Source organism: Hypomesus transpacificus, chromosome 25 (assembly GCF_021917145.1).
Source record: "Hypomesus transpacificus isolate Combined female chromosome 25, fHypTra1, whole genome shotgun sequence".
NCBI lineage: Eukaryota > Metazoa > Chordata > Actinopteri > Osmeriformes > Osmeridae > Hypomesus > Hypomesus transpacificus.
The window spans coordinates 3,027,286-3,053,224 of NC_061084.1; the positions used below are offsets into that span (position 1 = coordinate 3,027,286).

The 25,939-nt window shown below is 41.7% G+C and overlaps 1 protein-coding gene across 2 annotated transcripts in view; it reads right to left on the reverse strand.

Moving 5' to 3' along the window:
* The window catches only part of mllt3 (MLLT3 super elongation complex subunit), a 107,699-nt gene that overhangs the window by 22,940 nt on the left and 58,820 nt on the right, over nucleotides 1-25,939 (reverse strand). For both annotated transcript variants that reach the window (XM_047049337.1, XM_047049339.1), the window contains one exon: nucleotides 523-595. In XM_047049337.1, the coding sequence (XP_046905293.1) occupies nucleotides 523-595 (73 nt within the window). The remainder of the gene's footprint in view (nucleotides 1-522; nucleotides 596-25,939) is intronic.

Consider the following 25,939-nt stretch of genomic DNA (forward strand, 5'->3'; position numbering starts at 1 on the left):
GGGACACACATATGTAAATTATAAAAGTATGTTGGATTTATAAACAAACTATATACAAACGTGTGTGTGCACAAAAGGTTTCATCATGGAGACAGAGAGAGATATAGTCAGAGAAATGAAGGGACACATCATAGTACCAATGGCACTTTCTTGCCCAATGGGAGTTAGAAGACAACATGTTTATAGAAAGGAAGTTTTTAAGTGTTTGTGTGCATGTAAGGGTTTTTGTGTGTGTAGAAGGGGTAAGGGGGCCATTCTAAAACACCCCACCGGGATCAGATCAATGGTTACCTGTGTGGGTAGTGGCAGGAACTGCCACAACCTTCCTATGGACAAACATGGCCACTGTGTTTGTAAATTAAAGTGCATGCAAACAGGGGTAAGAGGAAAAGAAGAGTATAATCTGCTGTAGCTGCACATCACATGGAAAAACATTACACACATTGTTTGCATTAGAGAGAGAGACAGCAAGAGCGTGCAAGCACAGGATATCTGTTCATGTATGTTGTTCCTTTAATTTACCTTGATGCTTGTGACTGGGTATAAAGCTCGAGCTAGAACTTGAACTTGAGCTGGCAGGGCTCGGCTGCTTTGACTGGAATAGAGGAGTAAATAGGACAGAGCATTAGCGAACACATTAGAATGCATATAAACTATCCACACGAGGAATGGTTTAATTAAGGTTGCTCGCTTAACTGCAAATAAGAAAATAAATAAAAAAGCGTAAAATGCAAAGTCTTGGATTTGTAGAACAAAACGTGCAATTTTATGGTTTGACGACGTGGCATAAATACGATATAGCACGAAGAAAGGCTACAGTCGTGTCCAAAAATATTGGTAGTGATGTGTTTTGCAAAGTTTGCAGGTTCAGTATGTGTGGACATTTTTCTCACGTTTCTATGGAATACTGGAAAACAATAATACACATTTCATAGTTTTTCAAAGCTTTTATTGGTGAAAACATTCAATATATGAAAATAGTCCCCACTTTTACAACAATCAATCTGCTCTTAAAATCCAATCAGAATGATAGTGATTTCCCCTGACTAGAACTAGTTTCCCATGTGCTGAAGATATGACAATGATGTTAGCAGACATTGTATGCCAGGGCCCAGATGGATTTTAATTAAAATCCATCTGGTAACTCTGCAAAATAATTGAGTAACAATGTCAGGGTTTTTCCTGTCTCAAAATGAGGCGGAGGTGGTAACATCCTGATCATGTGCACACATGCATGTATAAACTGTAAAAATGAATCTTAATGTATTATGGCATTTGTCAATCATCATTATCACGCCTGCAGCTTGTCCAGAATGCGGCTGCTAGAATGTTGACTGGTAAAATCCCTTCTGATTCTTCTGTACCAGGAAGAGGGAGCATATCTCCCCGATATTGGCCTCTCTTCAATGGTTGCCAGTCAAATATAGAATAGATTTTTAGGTGTTGTTACTTTATTTACATGGATTGGCTCCATTGTACATCTCAGATCTTCTTAGGCTATAGAAACACTTCCAGGCCCCTTAGATCATCATGCCAGTTCCTTTTAGCCATTCCACAGACTCGGTTGAAAACAAAAGGTGATCGGGCCTTTTCAGCTGTAGCCCCTACTCTGTGGAATAAACTTTTTTAGTTTTTAGTCATCCCCACCACCGAGACATTTAAGTCTCGTCTTAATTTTTTTAAATTCTTTGGCTTTTCGAGTCAGTTTAGGGTCACTCGTGCTTACTGTAATTGTGATGTTTCTCTGTTGTTCTTATGTTTGTTTCTATTTTGTGTCTGTTTGTTTTGCCCTATTTGATGATTTTGTACAGCACTTTGGTCAGCATTGGCTGTTTTTAAATGTGCTCTATAAATAAAAATTACTTGACTAATGTCATTTTTGATTAAGTTGAACAAAATATTTTTATTTGCCATATCAACTACAGTGCCCTCCAAAAGTATTGGAACAGTGAGGCCAATTCCTTTATTTTTGCTGTAGACTGAAAACATTTGGGCTTGACATCAAACGATGAATGTGAAACCAGAGATCAACGTTTCAGCTTTTATTTCCAGGTATTTACATCAGGATCTGATGCACAAATTAGAAAATATCACCTTTTTGTTCGAACCCACCCATTTGTCACGTGAGCAAAAGTATTGGAACATGTGACTGACAGGTGTGTTTTGTTGCCCAGGTGTGTCCTATTACATACATTATTCAATCAATAAATACCACTGAATGTCTACACTCAGGTTCAGATTGGGTAAGATAGGTTTTGTCTATGCAGACTGTATTCAGAGGTGAAAACAACATGAAAACCAGAGCGCTGTCTTTGGGTGAAAAACAAGCAATTGTGAGTCTTAGAGAAGATGGAAAATCAATCAGAGCCATTGCAGAAACATTGGCCATAGCCAGTACAACCATTTGGAATGTCCTGAAGAAGAATAAAACTACTGGTGTACTAAGTAACAGACGTCGAACAGGTAGACCAAGGAAAACATCAGCAGTTGATGACAGAAACATTGTGAGAGCTGTAAAGAAAGACCCTAAAACAACTGTTAGTGAGATCAGCAACAACCTCCAGATGGCAGGAGTGAAGGTATCACTATCTACTGTTCGCAGAAGACTTCATGAACAAAAGTACAAGGGCTACACCAGAAGATGCAAACCACTCATTAGCAAGAAGAATAGGAAGGCCAGGCTGGAATTTGCCAAAAAGTACAGAGATGAACCTCAAAAGTTCTGGGACAAAGTTTTATGGACTGATGAGACAAAGATTAACTTTTACCAAAGTGATGGAAAGGCTAAAGTTTGGAGAAAGAAAGGAACTGCTCATGATCCCAAACACACAAGCTCATCTGTGAAACACGGTGGAGGTAATGTCATGGCTTGGGCTTGCATGGCTTCTTCTGGGACGGGCTCATTAATCTTCATTGAGGATGTAACACATGATGGCAGCAGCAAAATGAACTCGGAAGTCTACAGAAACATTTTGTCTGCCAATTTAAGGAAAGATGCAACCAAACTGATCATCATGCAGCAAGATAACGACCCAAAACACACTGCCAAAACAACAAAGGAGTTCATCAGGGGCAAGAAATGGAAGGTATTAGACTGGCCAAGTCAATCTCCAGACTTAAACCCTATAGAGCATGCATTTTACCTGCTTAAGAGGAGACTGAAGGGAGGAACCCCACAAAACAAACAACAACTGAAAGAGGCTGCAGTGAAAGCCTGGGAAAGCATCAAAAAGGAAGAATGCAAAAGTTTGGTGACGTCAATGGGTCACAGACTTGCTGCAGTTATTGAAAGCAAAGGATTTGCAACTAAATATTAAGTCTTATTCACTTAAATATGTTTTAAGTATATCTGTTCCAATACTTTTGATCACATGACAAATGGGTGGATTCAAACAAAATGTGATATTTTCTTAGTTGTGCATCAGATCCTGATGTAAATACCTGGAAATAAAAGCTGAAACGTTGATCTCTGGTCTCACGTTCATTATTTGATGTCAAGCCCAAATGTTTTCAGTCTACAGCAAAAATAAAGGAATTCGCCTCACTGTTCCAATACTTTTGGAGGGCACTGTATATAAAATTGGTTGTTCTAACTAGTTTTATTGATTTGTGTTAGAAAAGTTAACCTTACTACAATGTTCAAGTTAGGAAAACACATTTATATGTTATACTACAGTCTGGCCCTGAGCAACAACGTTGCGCATGCCCATTTCAACGCCTCGCTGAAACTGGAGTTTCCGAACAGATTTTACGGGGTTTTCTTCCATCGTCTTTCACACAAGGCTTCCATCGTGGAAAATTTGTAGCTAGCTACTTCAAAAGGTGAGTTTTTACCTTTACAGAAATAGATATAAATATATAAATGTATTTGCAGCTATTAAATGGGGCATGTTACTATGTATAGGTTTGAAATGTAGGCTATTTCTCATGTTTATTTGCTATCGGATTCACATTGTTTTAGCTAGGATTTCGCTAGCAAGAGATCAAATAACTTTCGTTATGTTGAAATACATATGATAGCAAAGTTAAGCATCTCACAAATCACGTCAAGAATCTGTGAAAATAAACGTTAAAAACTTTTCTAGTTTCTAGTTCATTTAGCCCTCAATCTTCTAAAACTGTGAAGCTAGCGCGTTGGTGGTCACATTCATGCACAGCAATGGCGCTAAAAACCAGTCTAGGGGCCCTATCTTGCACCCAGCGCAATTGACTTAGTCAACGACGCAAGTGTCATTCCTAGTTTGCACTCGAATTTTCTTTTGCCGAATTTTCCCTCCACAGACGCACGTCGAAATGACTTTGCGCTCCCGTGGGCGGTTCAGCGAAAAAGGAGGCGTGTTCTGGCGCAAATGTTCCCTGGTGCTATCTTGCAGTTTCCGAAAAACAATTCCGCTTCTGACCAGGAAAAACGTGGTTTAAAGTCAATGGCGCATTATTGAGATGCTATTTTAAGGGCGCAAGCTTGGTCCGTGCCCACTGTTGGCGAGGCCAGGGTCTTATATCTGCGAAGCTACGTTACATTGTTTTGATTTATGGCGTGTTACATTTCTTCAATGATTATAAAAAGATTTTCATTAGAAATTTCTATGTATGTGAACTTGATTTGTAACAACTGTGGCAATTTCCTCCCATGACTGTTTAACCAAAGCTAATTTGGTTAAGTTTCTTCTCCCATGCCCATCAGACTCAGAATTCGGTTTATTCACCATGTAACCTATGTTACAAAAATACGCAATTTACTGTGGCAGGAAGGTGCAAACAATAAACATATACGGGTATAAATTAAGTACAAAAGTACATTAGTTAAACTAATTCTAGGAACTAAACAATTTAAAAATATAACAATCAAAAGAATGTAATATATGTAAAAATATGAATAATAATTTGATTGAGCAGCATGAGTGGGGAACTTAGTGCAATGAGAAAACTGCTCTGCCTTTCCCATACAAAGTCACTTCTCTATCTTTTACGGCCCTGACGAGAATGTCGGTCTCCTTGGCTGTGAACCGCTGGCGTGCGCCTGGCAAATCCGCCGTTATAATAGCAATTCGCCATTGAACAAGCGCTGCTCTTAAAGGGAATGTGAGATGATGCTCTGATTGGTTTATTGCACGTTACGCCCAAAATACACCCATAAGTAATGTAGCTACTTCAGACCAACCCTTTTTAGATTTGCGCCAGGCGCAAAGTCATTTATCCCGCCGGCAAAATAACAACCAAGCTGAAGTCACGCCCACAAAGTTACTTGCGCTTTGCGTTTTGATACTTGCGTTTCAGATCGTCAAAATAGGGGGGTAAAATGTTGTATTATTATTTATTAGGTTCAAAGGAATTTCATGCTGTTTTACGGTAAACAATAAACATTTCCAGTAAACTGTGGACCCGATTTGTCATCATTTAGTGCTTGAAATTATTTTGTTGCAACTGAAAATATTGATTTATTAATTGTTATTTACTTTAATGAGTTTCAACAACAAAAATTATGCATATTTTTGTTTCAAAAACTTTTTTTCTGAAGAAGAAATGAAAATTATCTCAACGAAATATTATAGGTTAGCAAAACTTTTTAGTCTAATTTGAAAACTGGGAAGAGTTTAAGTTTGACTTCAAACTCAAATTTCGTGAAGACAGTTGCCTTGAAATTGAGTTGTTTATTAAAAAAAATTACAGTGTACCATGACTTCAAATGGCTCAAGCAAACACTTTTTACAAGTAGCAATTATTAGTTCCAATAATTATGATTAAAGAAAATGACAATTAACACGTTAAATAAACAAATTTACACATTTCATAAACTGCTTTGGTTTTGGCGTATCAACCTCGTTAAAGCTCGGTCGATATGTTAAAGCCTCAGTTTGATATTTCCCGGCATGACCTCACTCTCAGTTAGTAAGTAGTTAGCCATAGTCATCAGACTAGTCATCCTAGATCAAGAATGCAAGCAACGCCACCAGTGTAATTTTACAACAATAATTTTACAGCACGAGACATAAAATTGGAACAAATCGATTTGGTTACCTGGAGAATGGGTCATCAAATATATAATTAATTAGCATCGGCATGAATGTGGCCTGCTTAGACGAAATACACTCCACATCGAAAATTCCGTCAGACCAACGCAAATGTGCTTCAAGGTCAAACGAAAATAGCAAATAAAATAAAAGTTCAACTACAATTCTAAATATCGCAAGAATGCGATTTATATAATGGCTTATATACAATAGGCTACAACAACCAGACATTTAATTGACACATGTAATACAAAAATATAGCAGAAAAGTATATCGCAGTTGAAACGGTATAGCCAAATCTCTCCCGGTAGCCACATTTCTACCGTTGCACGGTATATACCGTCATACCGCCCAGCCTGATTACACTGATGTACATTCATTTAGGAAACCTTTTTTCTGAAATGGATTGGCTTGGATCCAAAAGACACAATATTGACCTGTATTAACAACCATGAAATACCAGGGTAGTGCCTGACACATTCTTCCTCTGGCAGTTTCGGTAGCGATTTTCCAGGTGCACCGTGCTTATTACTATACAGTGCCACCACATCGGTGAAATGCCGCAATTCCAGTTATCAATGACAGAAATACCTCAATAGCAATGCTTGTTAAAAAAACATTTTTTCCATGAGAACACCTGTCAGAGTTTTGTTTAGAGCTGGAGGCAGCAGAAACTTTGACCGAGGCTGCCTCCAGCTAAGAGTAATGCCTCTTAATTCTCTATACAAGAAAAACCCTGAATGTGAATCAACACCACAACAACTGAAGCAGCAAACTTTGCAAACAATTTATGTCCCTGACAATACTTTTGGCCACGACGGCAGGTTTCAAGGTGTATTTAAAAATGTTCATGGTGCATTTTACAGTGCGTGGGGATTGAGTGCGTATGCAATTTAATTTGACACATACATTTTAGTGTGATTTGAAAGGGTTTGACAGAGTCAGATCACCCAGATTGACAATGTCCATTAACTCTGCACTGATACCGATTATATTGACAAAGAAATCCTTGTTCATCTTTGTAACATTTAAATCGTTTTTAGTTCATTTCATTTTAACTAAGCTATGTATCAACATGTATGAGTAAATAACATGACCTGGTTAGTGACATGAAAAAAAGGCCAACATGCAGAAAGAAAACAGACTCTGGCTCTTTATTTCTCTACATTACAAATGTTTGAGTTTTTTCAAGGAATAGGTCAGATTTGTGCCTCATTTATAAACATTGAAACGTAGCCAGCTGCAAACTTATCCCTACCTTACCAAGTCATCAATTGGTATCAAACATGGTTATGGGCTGTAGGATGTGCCTAATCTCTTTACAGATACAATGTTGCCCTCATTTAAGACCATAAAAGACTATCTGTGGTATGTAAAATACATCTAAGCTAAAACAAACCTGTGCCTTACAGGAAGACACCAGAAAAAAAAGACAGTTTTACTGACAAGGCTGTCAAAGGCTAAAGGCTCTCCTTCACATTAAAACAGCACAGTATGTGCACATACACTTAGTTTACCATAACTGTATTAATGAAATGCCAGTATTAAGCCAATGCCACTTGCATATTTCAACTATACATTTAGCAAAGTTTGATTTATTTTGGTAAATACTGTCATATAATTTACAGCATCATGTTTTGACATTCAATCAGTGTTACAGGAAGCGATTGATTGCCATATTACCATTTCAGTATTTACCACTAAACCAATTTGTACATCTTTTACTACTGTGCCATCAAATTGTAATCAAACCAAATGTAAATTTGAAGGACATACCTTCCTCATTTTTGTGGATGGGCACACAATTGAAAGACCTGAAATGTTTTCAGTTTTCTGTGCGACACAATAGCAGTCATTGTCCATTGATCAATCAGTGCCCCTATTTTGTTTCCAAAAGATCTTGGGTACAAAAGGAAACTGGCTATCAGACTAAATGAAACAGAGGAAAGGAACAATTATGTGGTAGAATGTGGTGTCCATCTTGCAATCAGAAACATTTTGAACATGGCATGTTTGCCATGTTCAGAATTACGAGTTACACGTTACGAGTGATCTCTAACTCTTGTTAGGGTTATTATAATGATGCATGAATTTGGTCATAATCTGTTGTCCCTCTAGGAATGGTTTGAATGGGTCTGATGGTCACATATATCTGATGTGAAGGTTTGAGTAATTAGGGTAAGTTGATGCGGGGAACAACATCAGAAAGCTGAACTGCAACCTACAGAATGAAAAATGGAATGTGGCACTGACAAGGGGGTAACCCCCTATTCACACCAGAGGCAACTACGGCGCGTTGCGGCGTTCTTACCGTCCTTGACGCAACCTCAATTCACATAGGACACTTCTGCGGGGCACTGCGTCTGACGCGACCAAGTTTAGTTGTTCAAAACAAACTCTACATTTTTGTTTGTAATTTCACTCATTTGATAGGATTATGATAAAATGCAGCAAATAGTGTCTGCACTGTGATCTATGTTATCGAAAAGTCGGAGCAAATTTACAAATTAGCCGTTTCATCAATAAAATAAGCACATTTTCAGCGACTACATTGCCCATCTCGGCCCCTGACGCAAGCAGTTTTTACCTCTAGACCAGCAATGTTTTGGTGCTACTTAAGCACCAAAAAACTTTCCCTGGTTCGGAGCTGGTGCTTTGGGTGTCAAAAGAGAAAGAACTGGTTCGAGATTAAGTGCTGGCTACGAACCAGCACCCAAAATGCGTTGGTGGAAAAGGGGTATTAGAGAGTCTATGTTGCTTTTTTCTTTCCAAAGAAATACCGGACGTCAGCTGCTGAAGTCACGTTAATTTTTGGCCACTATACTGCAAAATACAACAGCAACGCAATTCCATAGGGATGAAAATGATGAAGGAAGAAAGAACACATGGCAGGAGTCTAAAATAACTTGCTAGATAGCCCAATTCAGAGAACAGGAGCGTAGCCCAAAACGCTTTCAAAGCTTTGGTACGTTTGAGTAGCCTGTCACTGCATGACTGCTAGCCTATCCCAGTTTGCTGTAAAGCCAATCTACATACTAGCCTGTATCGGTTGCTGTTGGCTAGCTTGTCAAAAGTCTCATACAAGCTGTATAGTATTGCAATCGAAATTCGCACTATTTTTACAATTCTCTCAAAATTCTAGTGTAATTGTAATGTAAATGTAATTCACCTAGTCCTTATCTCTGGGATTATGTTAGTCAAATACTGGATGTTTACCATCCATAAATACTTGCCAAATGTCTGTCTGATGTTGCGCTGCTAACTCACTCATTGACGTATAAGCTATAGGGAAATGACATGGATTTCGGGAGAAATAGGTTTCATTAATGTATAGTGTAAGTATAATGCAAGTCGAATGGATTTGGGAAATGGACTGGCCGGGATTTGATAATTCCTGGGCTGGAAAGAAAGACATAGGCTAACAGTCATCGATATTGCCCGCATAATCATACAGTATGAACAAATATTGGGGGGGACAAATTGTCCTTCTTTAAATATTGGGGGGGACGTGTCCCCCTTTCCCCCCATATAATTACGCCCTTGGCAGAATGGTTATCCAAATAACAAAGAAATGTAAAACACTTGCGTTACAGCATGTGTATTCACACACATACTTGAACTCAGCTGTTAGCTGCAGAGCTAATGTTACAGCCGCATTCTAAGGGTAGCAAGCTCGGTAACTATATACAATAAAGCAAAAATGATATAGCGTTAGTTAACTTGTCCGAGGTTTGTAGCTGGACCAAGGACAGTTAGTACTGATCCAGAATTTTATCGTGGCTGAAATATTTGGCGCAGACATACAAAACTTTGGCATTTCCAGCGAAAATTCTCTCTCTCCCCTGTCCGAGGCAGACATCTCTGACCTCATTCTCTCTCATCACCCCACCTCCTGTCCCCTTGATCCTTACCCCCCCCTCTCTCTTTCAAACCATCCCCCCTCAATCATAACTTTTCTCCTCCATGTCCTAAACTCCTCTCTTAACTCCGGCAACTTTCCCTCTGCCTTCAAACAGGCCAGAGTTACCCCTCTACTCAAAAAATCCTCCCTTAACCCTGCCATCCTCCAGAACTACAGACCGGTATCATTGTTACCCTTCTTTTCAAAAACAATTGAACGTGCTGTATCTAACCAACTGTCAAACTTTCCCTCTCAGAACAACCTGCTTGACCCCAACCAATCGGGCTTCAAGACTGGCCACTCCACAGAGACTTCCCTCCTTTCAGTCACCACTCCCCTCCAGTCTGCCACAGCGGTTTCCAGGTCATCCGTCATCTTTCTGCTGGACCTTTCTGCAGTGTTTGATACGGTTAACCACCAGATCCTGCTCGCCAGACTTTGAGATGGGCATCACTGGCACTGCACTCCAGTGGATCTCATCCTACCTGTCGGGAAGATCCTACCAGGTCTCCTGGGGAGGCAAACTGTCAGGCCCTCGCCAGCTCACCACTAGTGTCCCACAGGGCTCCGTCCTTAGACCTCTCCTCTTCTCTCTGTACACCACCTCACTTGGACCAATCATCACCTCCCATGGCTTCTCCTACCACTGCTACGCTGACGACACGCAGCTGTACCCGTCGTTCCTCCCGACTGATCCAGCGATCTCAGCTAGGATTGAGGCCTGCTTCACAGACATCTCCGCCTGGACATCACAGACATCTTCAGCTGGAGCACCACCTCCAGCTGAACCTCGCCAAAACAGAACTTCTCATCATCCCGGCTAAACCCTCCATCTCCCATGATCTGTCAATCACCCTGGGATCTGTGACAGTGACCCCTTCATCCTCTGCCAGGAACCTTGGGGTTACCATGGATGACGAGCTCTCCCTCACGGCCCACATTGCTGCAGTCTCCCGGTCGTGTAGATTAGCCCTCTACAACATCCGGAAGATCAGGAGACACGCGTTTGAGCATTCCACCCAGCTGCTAGTCCAAGCACTGGTCCTCTCCAAGTTGACTCGCTGCTCACTGGTCTCCCAGCATGTGCAACCCGCCCTCTTCAGAGGATTTTAGAACGCAGCGGGCCCGCCTGGTCTACTATCTACCCAGATGCTCCAATGTTACCCCGCTCCTCATCTCTCTACCCATCAACGCCCGTATCAGATTCAAGACCCTGGTACTGACCTTCCGAGCAGTGAACGGGACTGCACCCGACTACATCAAATCTCTCCTGCAGCCTTACACCCCCACCCTTCACCTACGGTCTTCTTCAGACAACCGCTTGGTGGTCCCACCGCTCAAGACCGCCCGGTCCCAACACAAGCTTTTCTCCTGTCTGGCCCCCCAGTGGTGGAATCAACTCCCCACCTCCATCAGACACACTGACTGTCTCCCCACCTTCAAGAAAAGGCTCAAGACAAACTTGTTCCGGGAGTACAACGGCCCTTAGGAATGCTTGGCTGGACCTGATGTTAGTTTTCTCCAGGATCACAATGACTCTTATTGAGAGTCTTGTTGCTCTTGTAGGTTAGTTATAACAAAGTTAACTATTGAACTCTTGTACTCGCTGTGAAATATTTTACTGTTTGTTCTTCTACAGGTTCAGTCTTGCACTTTTTGGGGTTCATGTTGTTTTAATTTGTAACTTGTATAACTGCATGCTCTTATGGGTCTTCCTTTAGGCACTTTTCACAATGTACATTTCATGTTTTGGCTGCTAGCAATGTTTGGGACTACCTCGTTATGATCAGTGACCTATGCTCTCTTGTAAAGCTCTCTCTTGGAAGTCGCTTTGGATAAAAGGGTCTGCTAAATGCATTAATGTAAATGTAAAATAACATTAAGACCCTGGGGGCCTCATTTACTAACATTGCAACCACAGCTTAATCTGCGCCTTTGCCAAACCGCAAATAGCGCACGGTATATTTGCGCATTTTGCGTGGTATTTATCAAACCAGATCGTCATCGGGCAATCAGCGTCCATTAGTGTTAATTAGCGCGCCGTTAAAAGTCTGGAAAAATCGCCTGCATGTTACTGCCACCGTGGGTGATTCGAGGAAAAGAAAGCGAACAGGAGCACACCCACTTTCTCTTACACCCTCCCAGCAGCGGTAATCTGCGTTTTTACTCAAATGCGCTGTCTTTGTAAATATGGTGTTGTCTTTAACCGCTATTTCACGCCTGAAATGGGCGCAATCTTGTTAGTAAATGAGACCCTGAGTCTTCAGAGGCTCAGATGAAGGAACTGTAAAAATACTTTAGTTTTCCTTTGTACATCCAAACTGAGCAAATTTAATGTTTCGTTCGTTTGCAAGCCATGTCTCTCGAGGATAAAAACACTTGCACGGTCATAGCTCTGTTTCTCATGGGAGGGCCAGATTATCTGGGCGGGCAAAGCAGAGAGGGGAGGTAACCTTCCTCCTTGTGACATCATAAGGAGGAGATTTTCAAACCGAGCGTTTGAGCTTTCATTTTCTCAAAGGCGGAGAAGAATACCCAGGGCTTGGTTTACACTTATCGAAATTTCTAGCCACTGGGGGACCAAAGGCAGGCTAGGGAAACTCATATTAATGTTAACCTGTTAACGAATGAGTTCTAAATATTTCCGACGCTTTCACCAGAGTGAGTTATTTTTACAAAACAGAAGCTAGCTAGCTTTAGTTTCCGTTACCTAGCAACCTAGCATAATACTAGTAGCTATGCTACTACCTGCTAGTGCTACTTGTTAGCCTCCTAATTCTACATTTTAAAGCCATAATATAGCGTTTGTCATATATTTTTTGTCTATCGGAAAATAGTTGGTTGGAATGTTCAGAATCACACATGCCATCACACATGTGTGACGGTACTCTGTGGGGTTCAATATAGTTCAAAGAATCTGTATTGGTGTGTTTCACTGACATCTTAAATCACTGACTGCATCACGGGCACTATGTACTAGTGTAACAAAATTCACTGATCTAAACTGAAAGTATATCCACTTTAAATTGTCATTCTGTTAACTAGCCAGCCCCTTTTAAAGCAGCTGAATCTGTTGTAAAAGCAAATTAGCTTCTAAATAACTAAACATATTTCCATATTTTCCTTACTAAGCTTCGTTTAATTTCATTGTGACTGCCTTTGTTAACCGATTAGTTAAGTCGTGGTAGCCTACTGCACTTGGATTATAAAAAGGACATCTACAAAATCTTAATTTTGCAGAGCGCCCAGTGCTCAAATCGAGATATTCATAGGAAAATCGCGAGCAAGCAAATCATTTTTTCATTAAATTTACTGTTGAAATTCTTATCCAAACAACGTCAATCCCGGCACTGCACTCCATTGGGTTATAAAGAGGACACAAGCAGAGTATGAACTTTGCAGAGTGCCCAGTCCTTGAGTTGATTGTGGGAAACTAAAGCCATTCTAATTTGTACATTTACACACACGCACACACACAGATTCCTGGAATTATTAGAGAGATGTCACAATGGAAAAAAATTGCAATTAACAGTTCAACTTTCAATTGAAGTACAGTTATTTATTTTTACTATCCAATGTCTTGAAGACATTTTTATTATTAGTGAAACCATGTGTGGGTTTGACCATCAGGGGACTGAGATGGCTATGGCAGAAGACTGTCTTTTGTGTTCAGTTAAACTTTTTATATTAATTTAGTATCATTGTCCTGCTCAAAAGGTCCAATGGCAACCTAGCTTTATATTTTCCTTCAATAGTCAGCCATTTTAAAATGTAAAATGTCATAGGATTTCATGATGCCATGTTAGGTCCAACATCTCGGCTGTCATTGGACCTTTCAGCAGGAAAGTTGATCCTAAGCACGTCCAAATTCATACAAAAATTGTTGACTGAACACAAAAACAGGATTCTGCCATAGCCATCTCAGTCCACTGATCTAAACCCCATTGAAAATATGTGGGCTGCGTTGAAGAGAAGAGTGCACAAGGGAGGACCTAGTAACCTTGATGATCTGTATAGATTCTGTAAAGAGGAATGCTCTCAGACTCCTAGATCTGTATTCTCCAACCGTAATAGATGTTTTACAAAGCATTAAATGTAGGGGTTCCAAAAATTGTGGCACATATGGTTTCACAAAATATAATTTCTTGATGACAGATTTTCTCTTTCTATTCTCTTTCAAAATATATATACTTCAATTGAAGATTGAATTGTTCGCATTTTTCCAATGTGACACATCTTTGCCGGGGTGCCAATAATTCCGGTGTATTCAGTACTGAAAGCACTGATTTACTAGCCTGACGTTGTCATACAGAATAGGAGTCTGATAACTCTCCGTTGGGCTGTGACTATGGAAACTCGTAAAACAAATGCCTTTTCGCTCAATTGGATAGACCTACAACCAATCAGAGCAACGTAATATGTTGTTTGTTGAAAACGAATTCAACCCGAGCGCTCTTTCGTGACATTGTTGATTACGTTACTGTTGATCATCTGTCCATCGTATAAAGCCCGCCCTGGCAATTTCATTGGTCCGGCTCCTGGTCTTATATAGTTTGTCCCCAATACGAGCCCCTCCAGACCCAACTTCCCGACCAAATTCTTTCGTGGGCAAGGCTAAGTCGGGCTGGCAGCCAGGCTACTGATTTACGTAAAGTATGATTTGTCTGCTGCTCACATGCCGTACCCCATTCTGCCAGTTTTCTGATTGTACTGCTATGCCTTAGCTTACACTTACGTGACTGGTTGTAACAAAGTATAATGTGTACAGCAGGGGCACTTTTTTGTGTGTGTGTGTGGGGGGGGGGGGGCGCTGACGACAAGCTTGGACCTCCTTGAAAATGGTTGCCTATTGAAGGAAAATATAAACCTAGGTTGCCATTGGACCTTGTGAGCAGGAAAATGATCCTAAACATCCCTTAAATGTCAGATGAGTCAGATGTTAAATGTCAAGGGAGTCAAATGGCTGAGCGGTTAGGGAATTGGGCTAATCGAGGGTGGCCGGTTTGAGTCCCAGCCGTGCCAAATGATGTTGCGTCCTTGGGCAAGGCACTTCACCCTACTTGCCTCGGGGGAATGTCCCTGTACTTACTCTAAGTCGCTCTGGATAAGAGCATCTGCTAAAAAATGTATTAAATGTAAATGAAGAGTCTGAAATCATTACATTTTTGCAATCATGTTTTTGCATGAAAACAAACGTAAAATACAGTTGATGTGACTGACACTGATTATTTAATGCAAATTAACTGAAAATATATTGTGGAATAATTTTGGTATACCGTAGTGGGGTTATCCAGGGGCACTATGGGATATTGAAGCATTCATTGTTAGTTGTCACACAGTTCGGAATAAAGGCCAGTTGAATACAAGAACTTGTTTCCTCCCTCCTTGCAAAATACAAAGCCATTGGCTCTATCTAGCTAGCTTGCTGTTTCCATTTCTCAACCTCCCGGCACAAAAATACAGACAGATGAGAGAAAATTGTGCAGTGTTTGACTGACTGACTATGCACTGAACTGTGACGTCCATACCGTGACGGTTCGGTAACAATACATGTACTGTTAAACCCTTAGTAGAAGGGTTTAACTTTTTTTGTCTTAAATTTGAGGTGTTCACCAGATTACCAACAGGAAGATTTTTTTTTTATCACATTGAATCAAAAAGCTGAAATCCTAAACCGACACCAATACAGTCACATGAGACAAGTGATTATTTATAAGGGGAGGAAAGAAACCTTAATTTTAAAAGGTGTTTCAACTGAACTAGTTGTAGACATACCTAGGCCACTAGGGTTGACAGCATGTTGTAAAGAGCACCTGGCATTTGACTTACTAGCCATGCACTCTACCCTTCATTTATGACCAGTCTTGGTGGACAATCTCTTTAGGTCACAATAACTTTTACACACACTCAGCAGGAAATAGACCAGCCTCATAATTTTTTATCAAAAAAGGTCCTGACTGTCCATATTTGAAATAAAACAATTGTCAGACAGTCAGTGTAACTGTAAAGTGAAAGTGTTAATAATGTGTTAAATTGTATTTTAAAAACATGAAATGACTATGAATTAAAAGAAAAAGGGCATTAAAATAACTAGGGTACCAATACACACAGTTACTTTGTCTTGAATGCAGAATGTTTGCCCAGTGTCCTTGGAAGATGAAAGGGTACCCCTCTGCTATTCATTGCCTCTTTCTTCATTCTCCTTACGTGCCATTAAACCCTAGATCCACTTGCCTTTCTGTTCCTTAGAAAGCCTCTCTTAAGCAGAGTTTCCTCAAAATGTGTGAGGACATGGCAACCCTTGGATCCTAGACACACTAAGAATTCTGTCAATCGATTGCCTCCCAAGGGCACTTAACACCGCAACACTGAACTGAGTTTCAGCGGGAGTTTATGCAGTCCTCTGAAGTGTTCTTTTTGCTAATAGATTCTCCACCTGCGATAGGAATAAAACTCCTTAAGCCAGTTGGTGACAGTAATGTAGCCGTCTTCGTCAAGTGAGTGAAAAACTTCCTATTCAGGAAGACAAGATATTAGTTACTGTACATAAGACATTAAGATTAAACAATGGTTTATAGTCAAGACTCGACTTAACGTTAGAATTACTCACGGACGTTGCCGGCAAATTCCAAGCCAGACACCAACCAGTGGGTGCTGTTCTCCATGACATATCACACAGTAAATAATTTATCTATACAACAGTGAAAACTTAAACTGGAAAAATTGCCCTGCTTAATAATCATCAATTGAATGGTAGTGTAAAATAACATTTGAAAGTATTTGAAAAAAAATGTAATAAGTTGAGGTAGCCTGCATAGTAAAACATTTTTGTGAATGGTTTGCATCGTGAAAATGCCAAAGTCTTTATGTTCAATTCCACAGGGAATGGTGGTGCCCCCATTATGTTTATTGGCCCCCTCTTGGAGACCAGACCTTTGTTATAGGGGTTCTCTGAAACCCATAATGTAATGTTTATAGCCAGAGCATGCGGAGGATGGAACAAAACACTAACAACCCTCAAAAAAAAATGAAGAAAATGATAATAGCATAACCTTTCATCTGCTTTGCCCAACTCCAGCCTACCTCTTCACTCACATTCAAATTACAGCAGGCACAGAGATCAATGAGAACAATATGTTGAATTGATACGAATATGGATTCATCTTTATTTACCTTTACTGAAAACCTGCAACCAATTTTTGAGAATATGCAGATAGAAATGTACTTTTAAAAGGGACTAAGAGTTTGTGTCTTGTAAGGAATTAGGGGTGTAATGATACACAAGTCACGGTTTGGTACGTACCGCGATTTTGGGTTCACAATTTTTTATACGAGTTCGGTGCAACAGGAAAAAGCAACAAATGCTAGGTTTTCTTTCATATTACTTCAATGTCACAGTAAAACTTGATGCCAATGATCTGTTCACAAAAGCGACTTACATTTTCCATTTGGGACCTTTGAGATATTTGATCTCAAAGCCCTGTGGTGTTCTGGCCCAGGATCTCAGACACTAGTTTAGCTGCGCGCTGCTCTGTGTACTTACACGCGGACAACAAAGGAGAAAGTTTGAAAGTTTTTAAAGTATATTGAAAATGGACCATCGTAAATGCAGTGTTCCAGGCTGCACTGGGAATGCTGACAGTTTTTATAATCTTCCCAAGGAACCAGACACTCGACGGGCATGGATGGTGTTTTTCTATGAGAAAATCCCTGTGAAGTTCGACACATTTATTAATTTGCTCGAACCATTTCACCAAAGACAGTTTTGAATGGAAACCTTGGACATTTTAAAGAAGTATTTGCTGAGCCGCTGTTGCTGAATAGAGGTGCTATTCCAACCATAGGCTCATCAGAAACGCGAGCTGTAAGTAACTAACAGTTAGCCTATTAGCAATGCTAACGTCTCCTGTATCTAGCATAGGTAGAGCTAGAATGCTAAATACGTTTCTAAACACATCAACATAGCTCTACCTTACTTAGCTAATAATACATTTTATTTGGAGGCACCTATCAAGTCATCCAAGGTCACCTTACAATAAAAAATACAGGATAAAAGTTAGAAGCATTAAAGATAAAAACAACATTAAAACAGAACCTCAGAATCAGAATTGGTGTTTATTCGCCATGAAAGTTTGCAAAGACAAGGAATTTACTTTGGCAGGAAAGCCTACCTAGGCAGCCATTTTCGGCGCCAACAAGTAAAGTTACAGCATAACATGAGGAGAGAGGAGGAGAGAAAAAGGCAACCACCATACAATGCTCCTAGAGGAGTACACTGTGGGAACAGGCAAAAACCTCAGCACATAAGCCCAACAACATTTACAAACATGACTTGCAACGGGGAGTGGGAGGGGGGGGGGGGGGGTAGACAAGCGGCATCTGGACCTGCAGCCATGGTAGGCGCTGGACAAAGACTAGCCAGCCACGCTGGGGAAACAAGCAGTCGAAGGCGTTGGATGGGGGTGGGGGGGTGGTGATATCTGTAGTATTTGACAGTTAATGTGTAAGTAGGTCTGGGTTGGCGCCCTCGACCTAGGCCACAATCAGTCCGAGTCTCCCTATGCAGATTGCGTTGGCAAGGAGACATCCTTGGTCATGACCCGGGCAGAGACCAAACTACAGATGTCGGTGGGGGGGGGGGGGGGGGGGGGGGAAGGGAAGAGCAAAATAGTCTCGCTTCAGCGCTCTCCGGGGGAGTTGTTATCCAGCAACGGCCTTGGCCAAGGCCTGTGCTGGTTACGAAAAGTAGGCCGAAAGTAGATAAGATTGGTGTAGTTGTTTAGACGAATAGCCACGACTCAATTTTCACGTCCACCCTTCGGGAAGGTCTCCATCTTCCTTTGCAGAGCCGCAAACTTATCCCTGTTTTAATCCATACTGTGTTGTAAGTTCACAGTCTGAGCTCCAACGGCTCTGCTCACCGAATCAACCAGGTCGGGCAGCCTAACGGGGATTTTGATGGCCACAGCCGTTTCCTTGAATTTCCGATATACAAACCAACCGCCTACTCCAAACAGCAGAAAGCCTGTAATCACGGTTCCGAATATGAAGATGTCTTCAATGTCCTCCACGGAAAGTGCTGCTAGACCAGGGGTGCCCAACCAGTCGATCGCGGTCTACCAGTCAATCGCGGGCTGAGTTGCAGTCGATCGCAAGAAATGTTGTGTCACTCCTTGTGTGTAGCCTATTTCTACTGTTGTGTAAAATACATTATAACTTCCAACTTAAAACAGCTTAAATAGGCACAATTAATTGCCGATTGTGTGAAGCATTTCTTTGACTAGCATGTCTACAGTAAACTCCATTAGCAGCGAATTTCGTTTAATATCAGTGCATAACGCTACTTGCTTTGGAGATATCGATACGTGCTAGATGACGTACCTGTAACCAAGTGGCGTCCCATGTCCTAGGGCTATGTAGCCCTTACCCCTTACTTTCGAGGGCCAAGGGGAAGGGGTAAGTTAAGGGGAAGGGGTAAGGGGAAGGGGTAAGGGGGAGTATTGGGATTCGGCCCAAGACGGTCCACGAGAGCTACGATACAAACTTCCCAGCTAATTCACCTCTGCGGGCCTGAAAAGTCCAGGAATTGAAAAGTCAGCTAGCAGCACAACAGTCCGTTTTTACCAGGCTCAACACCAAAAGTAAGGCTGCAACCATAGCATTGTATCGTGTCAGTCGCATTCTTGCGAAAGGAAATAAATCTTTCAAGGATGGTGAGATTGTGAAAGAAGCGTTCATGGTACCGCAGATGTGCTCTTTGCCGATTTTAAAAATCGAAAGGAGATTGTGTCAGCTATTCAGGACTTGCAGTTATCACGAAATTCTGTTACACAGCGATGCGAGGGAATGGCGGAGGATGTTGAACAGCAATTGAAGAATGATCTTGACACATGTGAGGGTTTCTCTCTCCAGTTTGATGAATCCACTGATGCTGTGGACGTGGCTCAACTATGTGTTTTTGACGACCTGAGTGTAAAAGAAGAGCTGCTGACCATTTTGCCTTTGAAAGGGCACACAAGAGGCACAGATATTTTTCAAGTTTTTATGGAATTCGTTAATAAGAGCCAGTTGCCCCTCTTCAAACTCATCTCCATTAAAACCGATGGGGCTCCAGCGATGGTTGGATGCACTGCTGGGTTCATTGGATTGTGCAAACAGTATGAATCCTTCCCAGATTTCCTGACTTATCATTGCATCATTCACCAGCAAGGGGTTGTGCGGAAAGATTTTAAACATGAAAGACGTGATGGATGTGGCTAACAAGATTGTGTGTTCTGTTCGGGCCAGGAGTCTGCAGAGGCGATTATTCCGTGCGCAGCTTGAGGAGACAGGTGCAGAACACACAGACCTGCTGCTGCACACAGACTTAAGGTGGCTCAGCAGAGGTAAATTTTGTGGAACGGTTTTCTGAATTGTTGCCCGAAATTAAAGAATTTCTGAAACGTTCAAACCATGCTGAATATGCACAGTTAGAAGACAGTCAGTGGCTCTTGGATTTAGCCTTTCTTACCGATCTGACCGGGAATCTCAATAACTTGAATCTAGAGCTGCAGGGTAAGGAGAAACACATCATGAACATGATCAGTTCCGTGAACACGTTTAAAAGCAAGTTACACCTGGTATCAAGTCGGCTGCAACAGTGTGATCTGCGGAACTTTCCACACATGGACACAGAACTTAAACGTCAGGGCAAAGAGTCTGCAAAGACTGTGCAGAATTTGAGAGTGCACGTTATGATGATCAAGGGCAGAGCATCTTGTCAGAATTTGACAGGCGCTTTGATGACTTTGCATCCATTGAGCCTGTTGTCAGTTCTCAGTTTTCCATTTGGGGAAAAAATAAATGTGGATTGTGTGACGTCCAAAGTGGCTTCACTCTTCAACCTGGATAGCTGTGCTATTGAGAATGAGATCCTCACACTGAAAAATGACATTGAGCTCAAATCCAGAGCAACACCTGACATGAATGTCCAATTCTGGAATCTAATGCAGAAAGAAAAGTACCCCAACCTAAGAAAAACTGCACAGAATTTGACTGCACTTTTTGGATCAACATATTTGTGTGAGTCTTCCTTTTCACATATGAAAATCATCAAGTCGAAACACAGATCCACCATGACTGATGACCACCTTGCAGTTTGCTTACGGCTGGCACTCAGCTCCTACTGTCCGGACTATGAGAGACTAGCTTCCTCCTCTCAGTGCCAGAAATCCCACTTTTCCAACTTGAATTAGGCATTGTATTATTTGGGTTGTTTGCATGTTGTGTTCTTACGGTCCAGTCCTAGGCCTACTTGTGGTTATTCTTTGCACCACGCACATTCACATTTACTTCAGTAAATGTATTATTATTGTAAAACTTTATCTATGTGTCAGAAAACGGTGTCAAACAATAAATTGTGGCTACGCTATAGCGTTCGTTATGGCTTGGTAGATCTCAATACACTATCAACTTTAAAAGTACAGTGCCCTCCAAAAGTATTGGAACAGTGAGGCGAATTCCTTTATTTTTGCTGTAGACTGAAAACATTTGGGCTTGACATCAAATAATTAACGTGAGACCAGAGATCAACGTTTCAGCTTTTATTTCCAGGTATTTACATCAGGATCTGATGCACAACTAAGAAAATATCACATTTTGTTTGAATCCACCCATTTGTCATGTGATCAAAAGTATTGGAACAGATATACTTAAAACATATTTAAGTGAATAAGACTTAATATTTAGTTGCAAATCCTTTGCTTTCAATAACTGCAGCAAGTCTGTGACCCATTGACGTCACCAAACTTTTGCATTCTTCCTTTTTGATGCTTTCCCAGGCTTTCACTGCAGCCTCTTTCAGTTGTTGTTTGTTTTGTGGGGTTCCTCCCTTCAGTCTCCTCTTAAGCAGGTAAAATGCATGCTCTATAGGGTTTAAGTCTGGAGATTGACTTGGCCAGTCTAATACCTTTCATTTCTTGCCCCTGATGAACTCCTTTGTTGTTTTGGCAGTGTGTTTTGGGTCGTTATCTTGCTGCATGATGAAGGCTCTGCCAATCAGTTTGGTTGCATCTTTCCTTAAATTGGCAGACAAAATGTTTCTGTAGACTTCCGAGTTCATTTTGCTGCTGCCATCATGTGTTACATCCTCAATGAAGATTAATGAGCCCGTCCCAGAAGAAGCCATGCAAGCCCAAGCCATGACATTACCTCCACCGTGTTTCACAGATGAGCTTGTGTGTTTGGGATCATGAGCAGTTCCTTTCTTTCTCCAAACTTTAGCCTTTCCATCACTTTGGTAAAAGTTAATCTTTGTCTCATCAGTCCATAAAACTTTGTCCCAGAATTTTTGAGGTTCATCTCTGTACTTTTTGGCAAATTCCAGCCTGGCCTTCCTATTCTTCTTGCTAATGAGTGGTTTGCATCTTCTGGTGTAGCCCTTGTACTTTTGTTCATGAAGTCTTCTGCGAACAGTAGATAGTGATACCTTCACTCCTGCCATCTGGAGGTTGTTGCTGATCTCACTAACAGTTGTTTTAGGGTCTTTCTTTACAGCTCTCACAATGTTTCTGTCATCAACTGCTGATGTTTTCCTTGGTCTACCTGTTCGACGTCTGTTACTTAGTACACCAGTAGTTTTCTTCTTCTTCAGGACATTCCAAATGGTTGTACTGGCTATGGCCAATGTTTCTGCAATGGCTCTGATTGATTTTCCATCTTCTCTAAGACTTACAATTGCTTGTTTTTCACCCAAAGACAGCGCTCTGGTTTTCATGTTGTTTTCACCTCTGAATACAGTCTGCATAGACAAAACCTATCTTACCCAATCTGAACCTGAGTGTAGACATTCAGTGGTATTTATTGATTGAATAATGTATGTAATAGGACACACCTGGGCAACAAAACACACCTGTCAGTCACATGTTCCAATACTTTTGCTCACGTGACAAATGGGTGGGTTCGAACAAAAAGGTGATATTTTCTAATTTGTGCATCAGATCCTGATGTAAATACCTGGAAATAAAAGCTGAAACGTTGATCTCTGGTTTCACATTCATCGTTTGATGTCAAGCCCAAATGTTTTCAGTCTACAGCAAAAATAAAGGAATTGGCCTCACTGTTCCAATACTTTTGGAGGGCACTGTAGATCTTGGTTCAAAAAAGGTTGGGCACCCCTGCGCTAGACAAACGACACGCCAATCGTGTAGCCAGCAACGAACGTCCCATCGTTCGCTGCTGGCTACCCGAACCCGAGCTTCTCACTTCGAGAAGATGGTGTCAATAGCATTGAGAGACTAATTAATTCCATGCTTCTAGTTTCTAGCGTGATGGTGAGAGAGTATCTTGAGACACACAAGACAAAACAAGACAGAGCCAAGCAGGGAAGGTCAGGGAGTGGAGGAGAGAAAAATGCGACCGTCTTCGTCGAGAGCCAAAACACACAACAACATAACATCAACATAAACACAAGTGAAGTGCACAGGGTCCATTTATAGAGCGTAAGCCAGTTTGAACAGGTGAGTTTTGAGTTGAGACTTGAATGACATGATGGAGTCTGATTGTCTTATGTGTGGGGGGAGGGATTCCAGAGCCTGGGTGCTGAGCAGCTGAAGGCTCAGGCACCCATGATACTGAGGCGTGACGTGGGAATGGTTAGCAGTCCAGAAAAGGATGAGCGGAGGGTGCGGGAGGGAGTATGTTCGTGAAGGAGGTTGCAGAGGTAAGTGGGGGCTAGATTGTGGAGAGCTTTAAAGGTGAGGAGTAGGTTTTTGTAGTCCATGCGGTATTGTACAGGGAGCCAGTGAAGTTGGATGAGTACAGGAGTGATGTGGTCTGATGATTTGGTACAGGTGATGATCCGGGCGGCCGACTTCTGAATGATTTGCAGTCTGTTGATGAGCTTGGTGTGGAGTCCGGTGAGGAGGGCATTGCAGTAGTCGATGCGGGATGTGACAAATGAGTGGACCAGGATTTTGGTGCTGGACTGGGCGCAGTCTGGAAATGTTGCGGAGGTGGAAGAATGCATTCCGGATGATGTTTTGAATACGCAAAATTAAAGGGTGCAGTCCAGAATGACGCAGAGGCTCTTGACCTGGGGGGAGAAGGGTACAGGGAATCAACGATGATGGTGTTGGGATTTGGCGATGATTTATTTGGAGCCGATGAGCAGGGCCTCAGTTTTATTGCCGTTTAGCTTTAGGAAGTTCCTGCTCATCCAGCTCCGGATGTCATCAAGGCAGGTGATGAGGGAGGTAGGAAGGATGGCAGCGGTCGGTTTAGAGGAGATGTAGACCTGTGTGTCGTAGCAATGAAAATGGACCCCATGGTGACGGAGGAGTGTGTCCAGGGGGAGGAGGTAAATGGTGAAAAGAAGGGGACCCAAGACTGACCCCTGGGGCACTCCCAGTGAAACACCCGAACACCCAGACTTGTGGTTCCTTAGTTGCACGAATTGTTGGCGGTCAGTGAGGTATGATGTGAACCAGGAGAGTGCAGCACCAGTGTTTCCAATGCCAGCCAGGCGGTCCAGAAGCAGAGGGTGGGAGATGGTATCAAACGCGGCGTTGAGGTCGAGGACGATGAGAATGGTAAGGAGTCCGGAGTCAGCTGCACGGAGGAGGTCGCTGGTGATTTTGACCAGGGCTGTTTCAGTGCTATGTTTTGGACAGAAACCGGATTGGAAAGGTTCCTGGAGGTTGTTTGTGTCAAGGTGGGACTGTAATTGTGCGGCAACCACTCAAGTGTTTTTGCGATGAAGGGGAGGTTGTAAATGGGCCGGTAATGGTTAAGGACAGCTGGGTCAGCACAGTTTTTTTTCAGGATGGGTGTGATGGCAGCCAGTTTGAGAGTGTGGGGTACAGTACCAGTGGTGAGGGAGGAGTTAATTATGTTGGTGATCATGGGGGAAATGGACGGCATACCCCAAATGAGTCTAGCTAACCTAGCTGTAGTCGGCATTAGAAGGGAAGCTTCCGAAAAAATAGCCAGAAAGCAATAGGCTACACTGCTATTAGTTAAAGCCTGTCTATATTATCTATTTGAAAGAACTGGAGAAAGGCGGGTGCTAGATACTGGATATGTTAGCATTGCTAATAGCTGTTACTGACAAAATCATACTACAAATTGCGGTTGTGATGAACGTAAGGTCGATGAACGTAAGGTCGGAACGCACCTCTTTTACAGTTCATAGCAAATCCTGCTTTACATGGTTACAGGTTTTCAAAACCGTCCTTGGTGAAATGGTTCGCGCAAATGTGGTCGAACTGCACATGGATCTTCTACGGTACAGTATAGACAAAACATCAGCCATGCCCGTCTAGTCAATGTTAGCTAGACTAACATCTGCTTTTTATTAACGATTAGATTTGCAAGGAATGCAAGAACAGCTAGATAGCGAAAACACCTAGACTGTAGGCATGTAAACTAGTTTAGCTTGCTAACCCAAGAGCATAGGTAGAATGTGTGATGATATAGCCTAGTTTATTGTCAATGGGGCTAACGTTATTTCATGTTCCTGACTGTTTCATTCCAATAAATAACCCGTGTTATCATGTAAATCTGCAATTCAAGATGCATTTTCATCCAGATCAGTTCAGCAAGATAGCTAGAGCTAACTGAAGCTGAGTTGAATCACAATGTTTGTCTGCTAAGCTGTAGTGCTAATGTTACCCACCTAAGGCAATCCTGTTTGCTTCGACAATAGAAGTGGAAACAACTAATGTAATAATTTCAAATGATATCTAGTCAATTTGTTGAAAACTGTGTTTTGTAGACAATAGATTTATTTGTTCGTTTTTATTTCAAGTCTCCACCTTCCTTGTTTCAGTGAGTGCTGTTGGCCATGTTGTTTCTTTGCTCCGCAGTTTCACTCGTTGTAAACCAACCAATCAGCGTGCATCTCATCTATATATTCATGATCATACCATACCTTTTTTCCAGGGAAGATTTTACTGGATGTATCAGGGGGCATAGAACAGCACCCAGGCCATAACCCTGACCCTGGCCATAACCCTGACCCCAGCCATAACCCTGACCCGGGCCATAACCC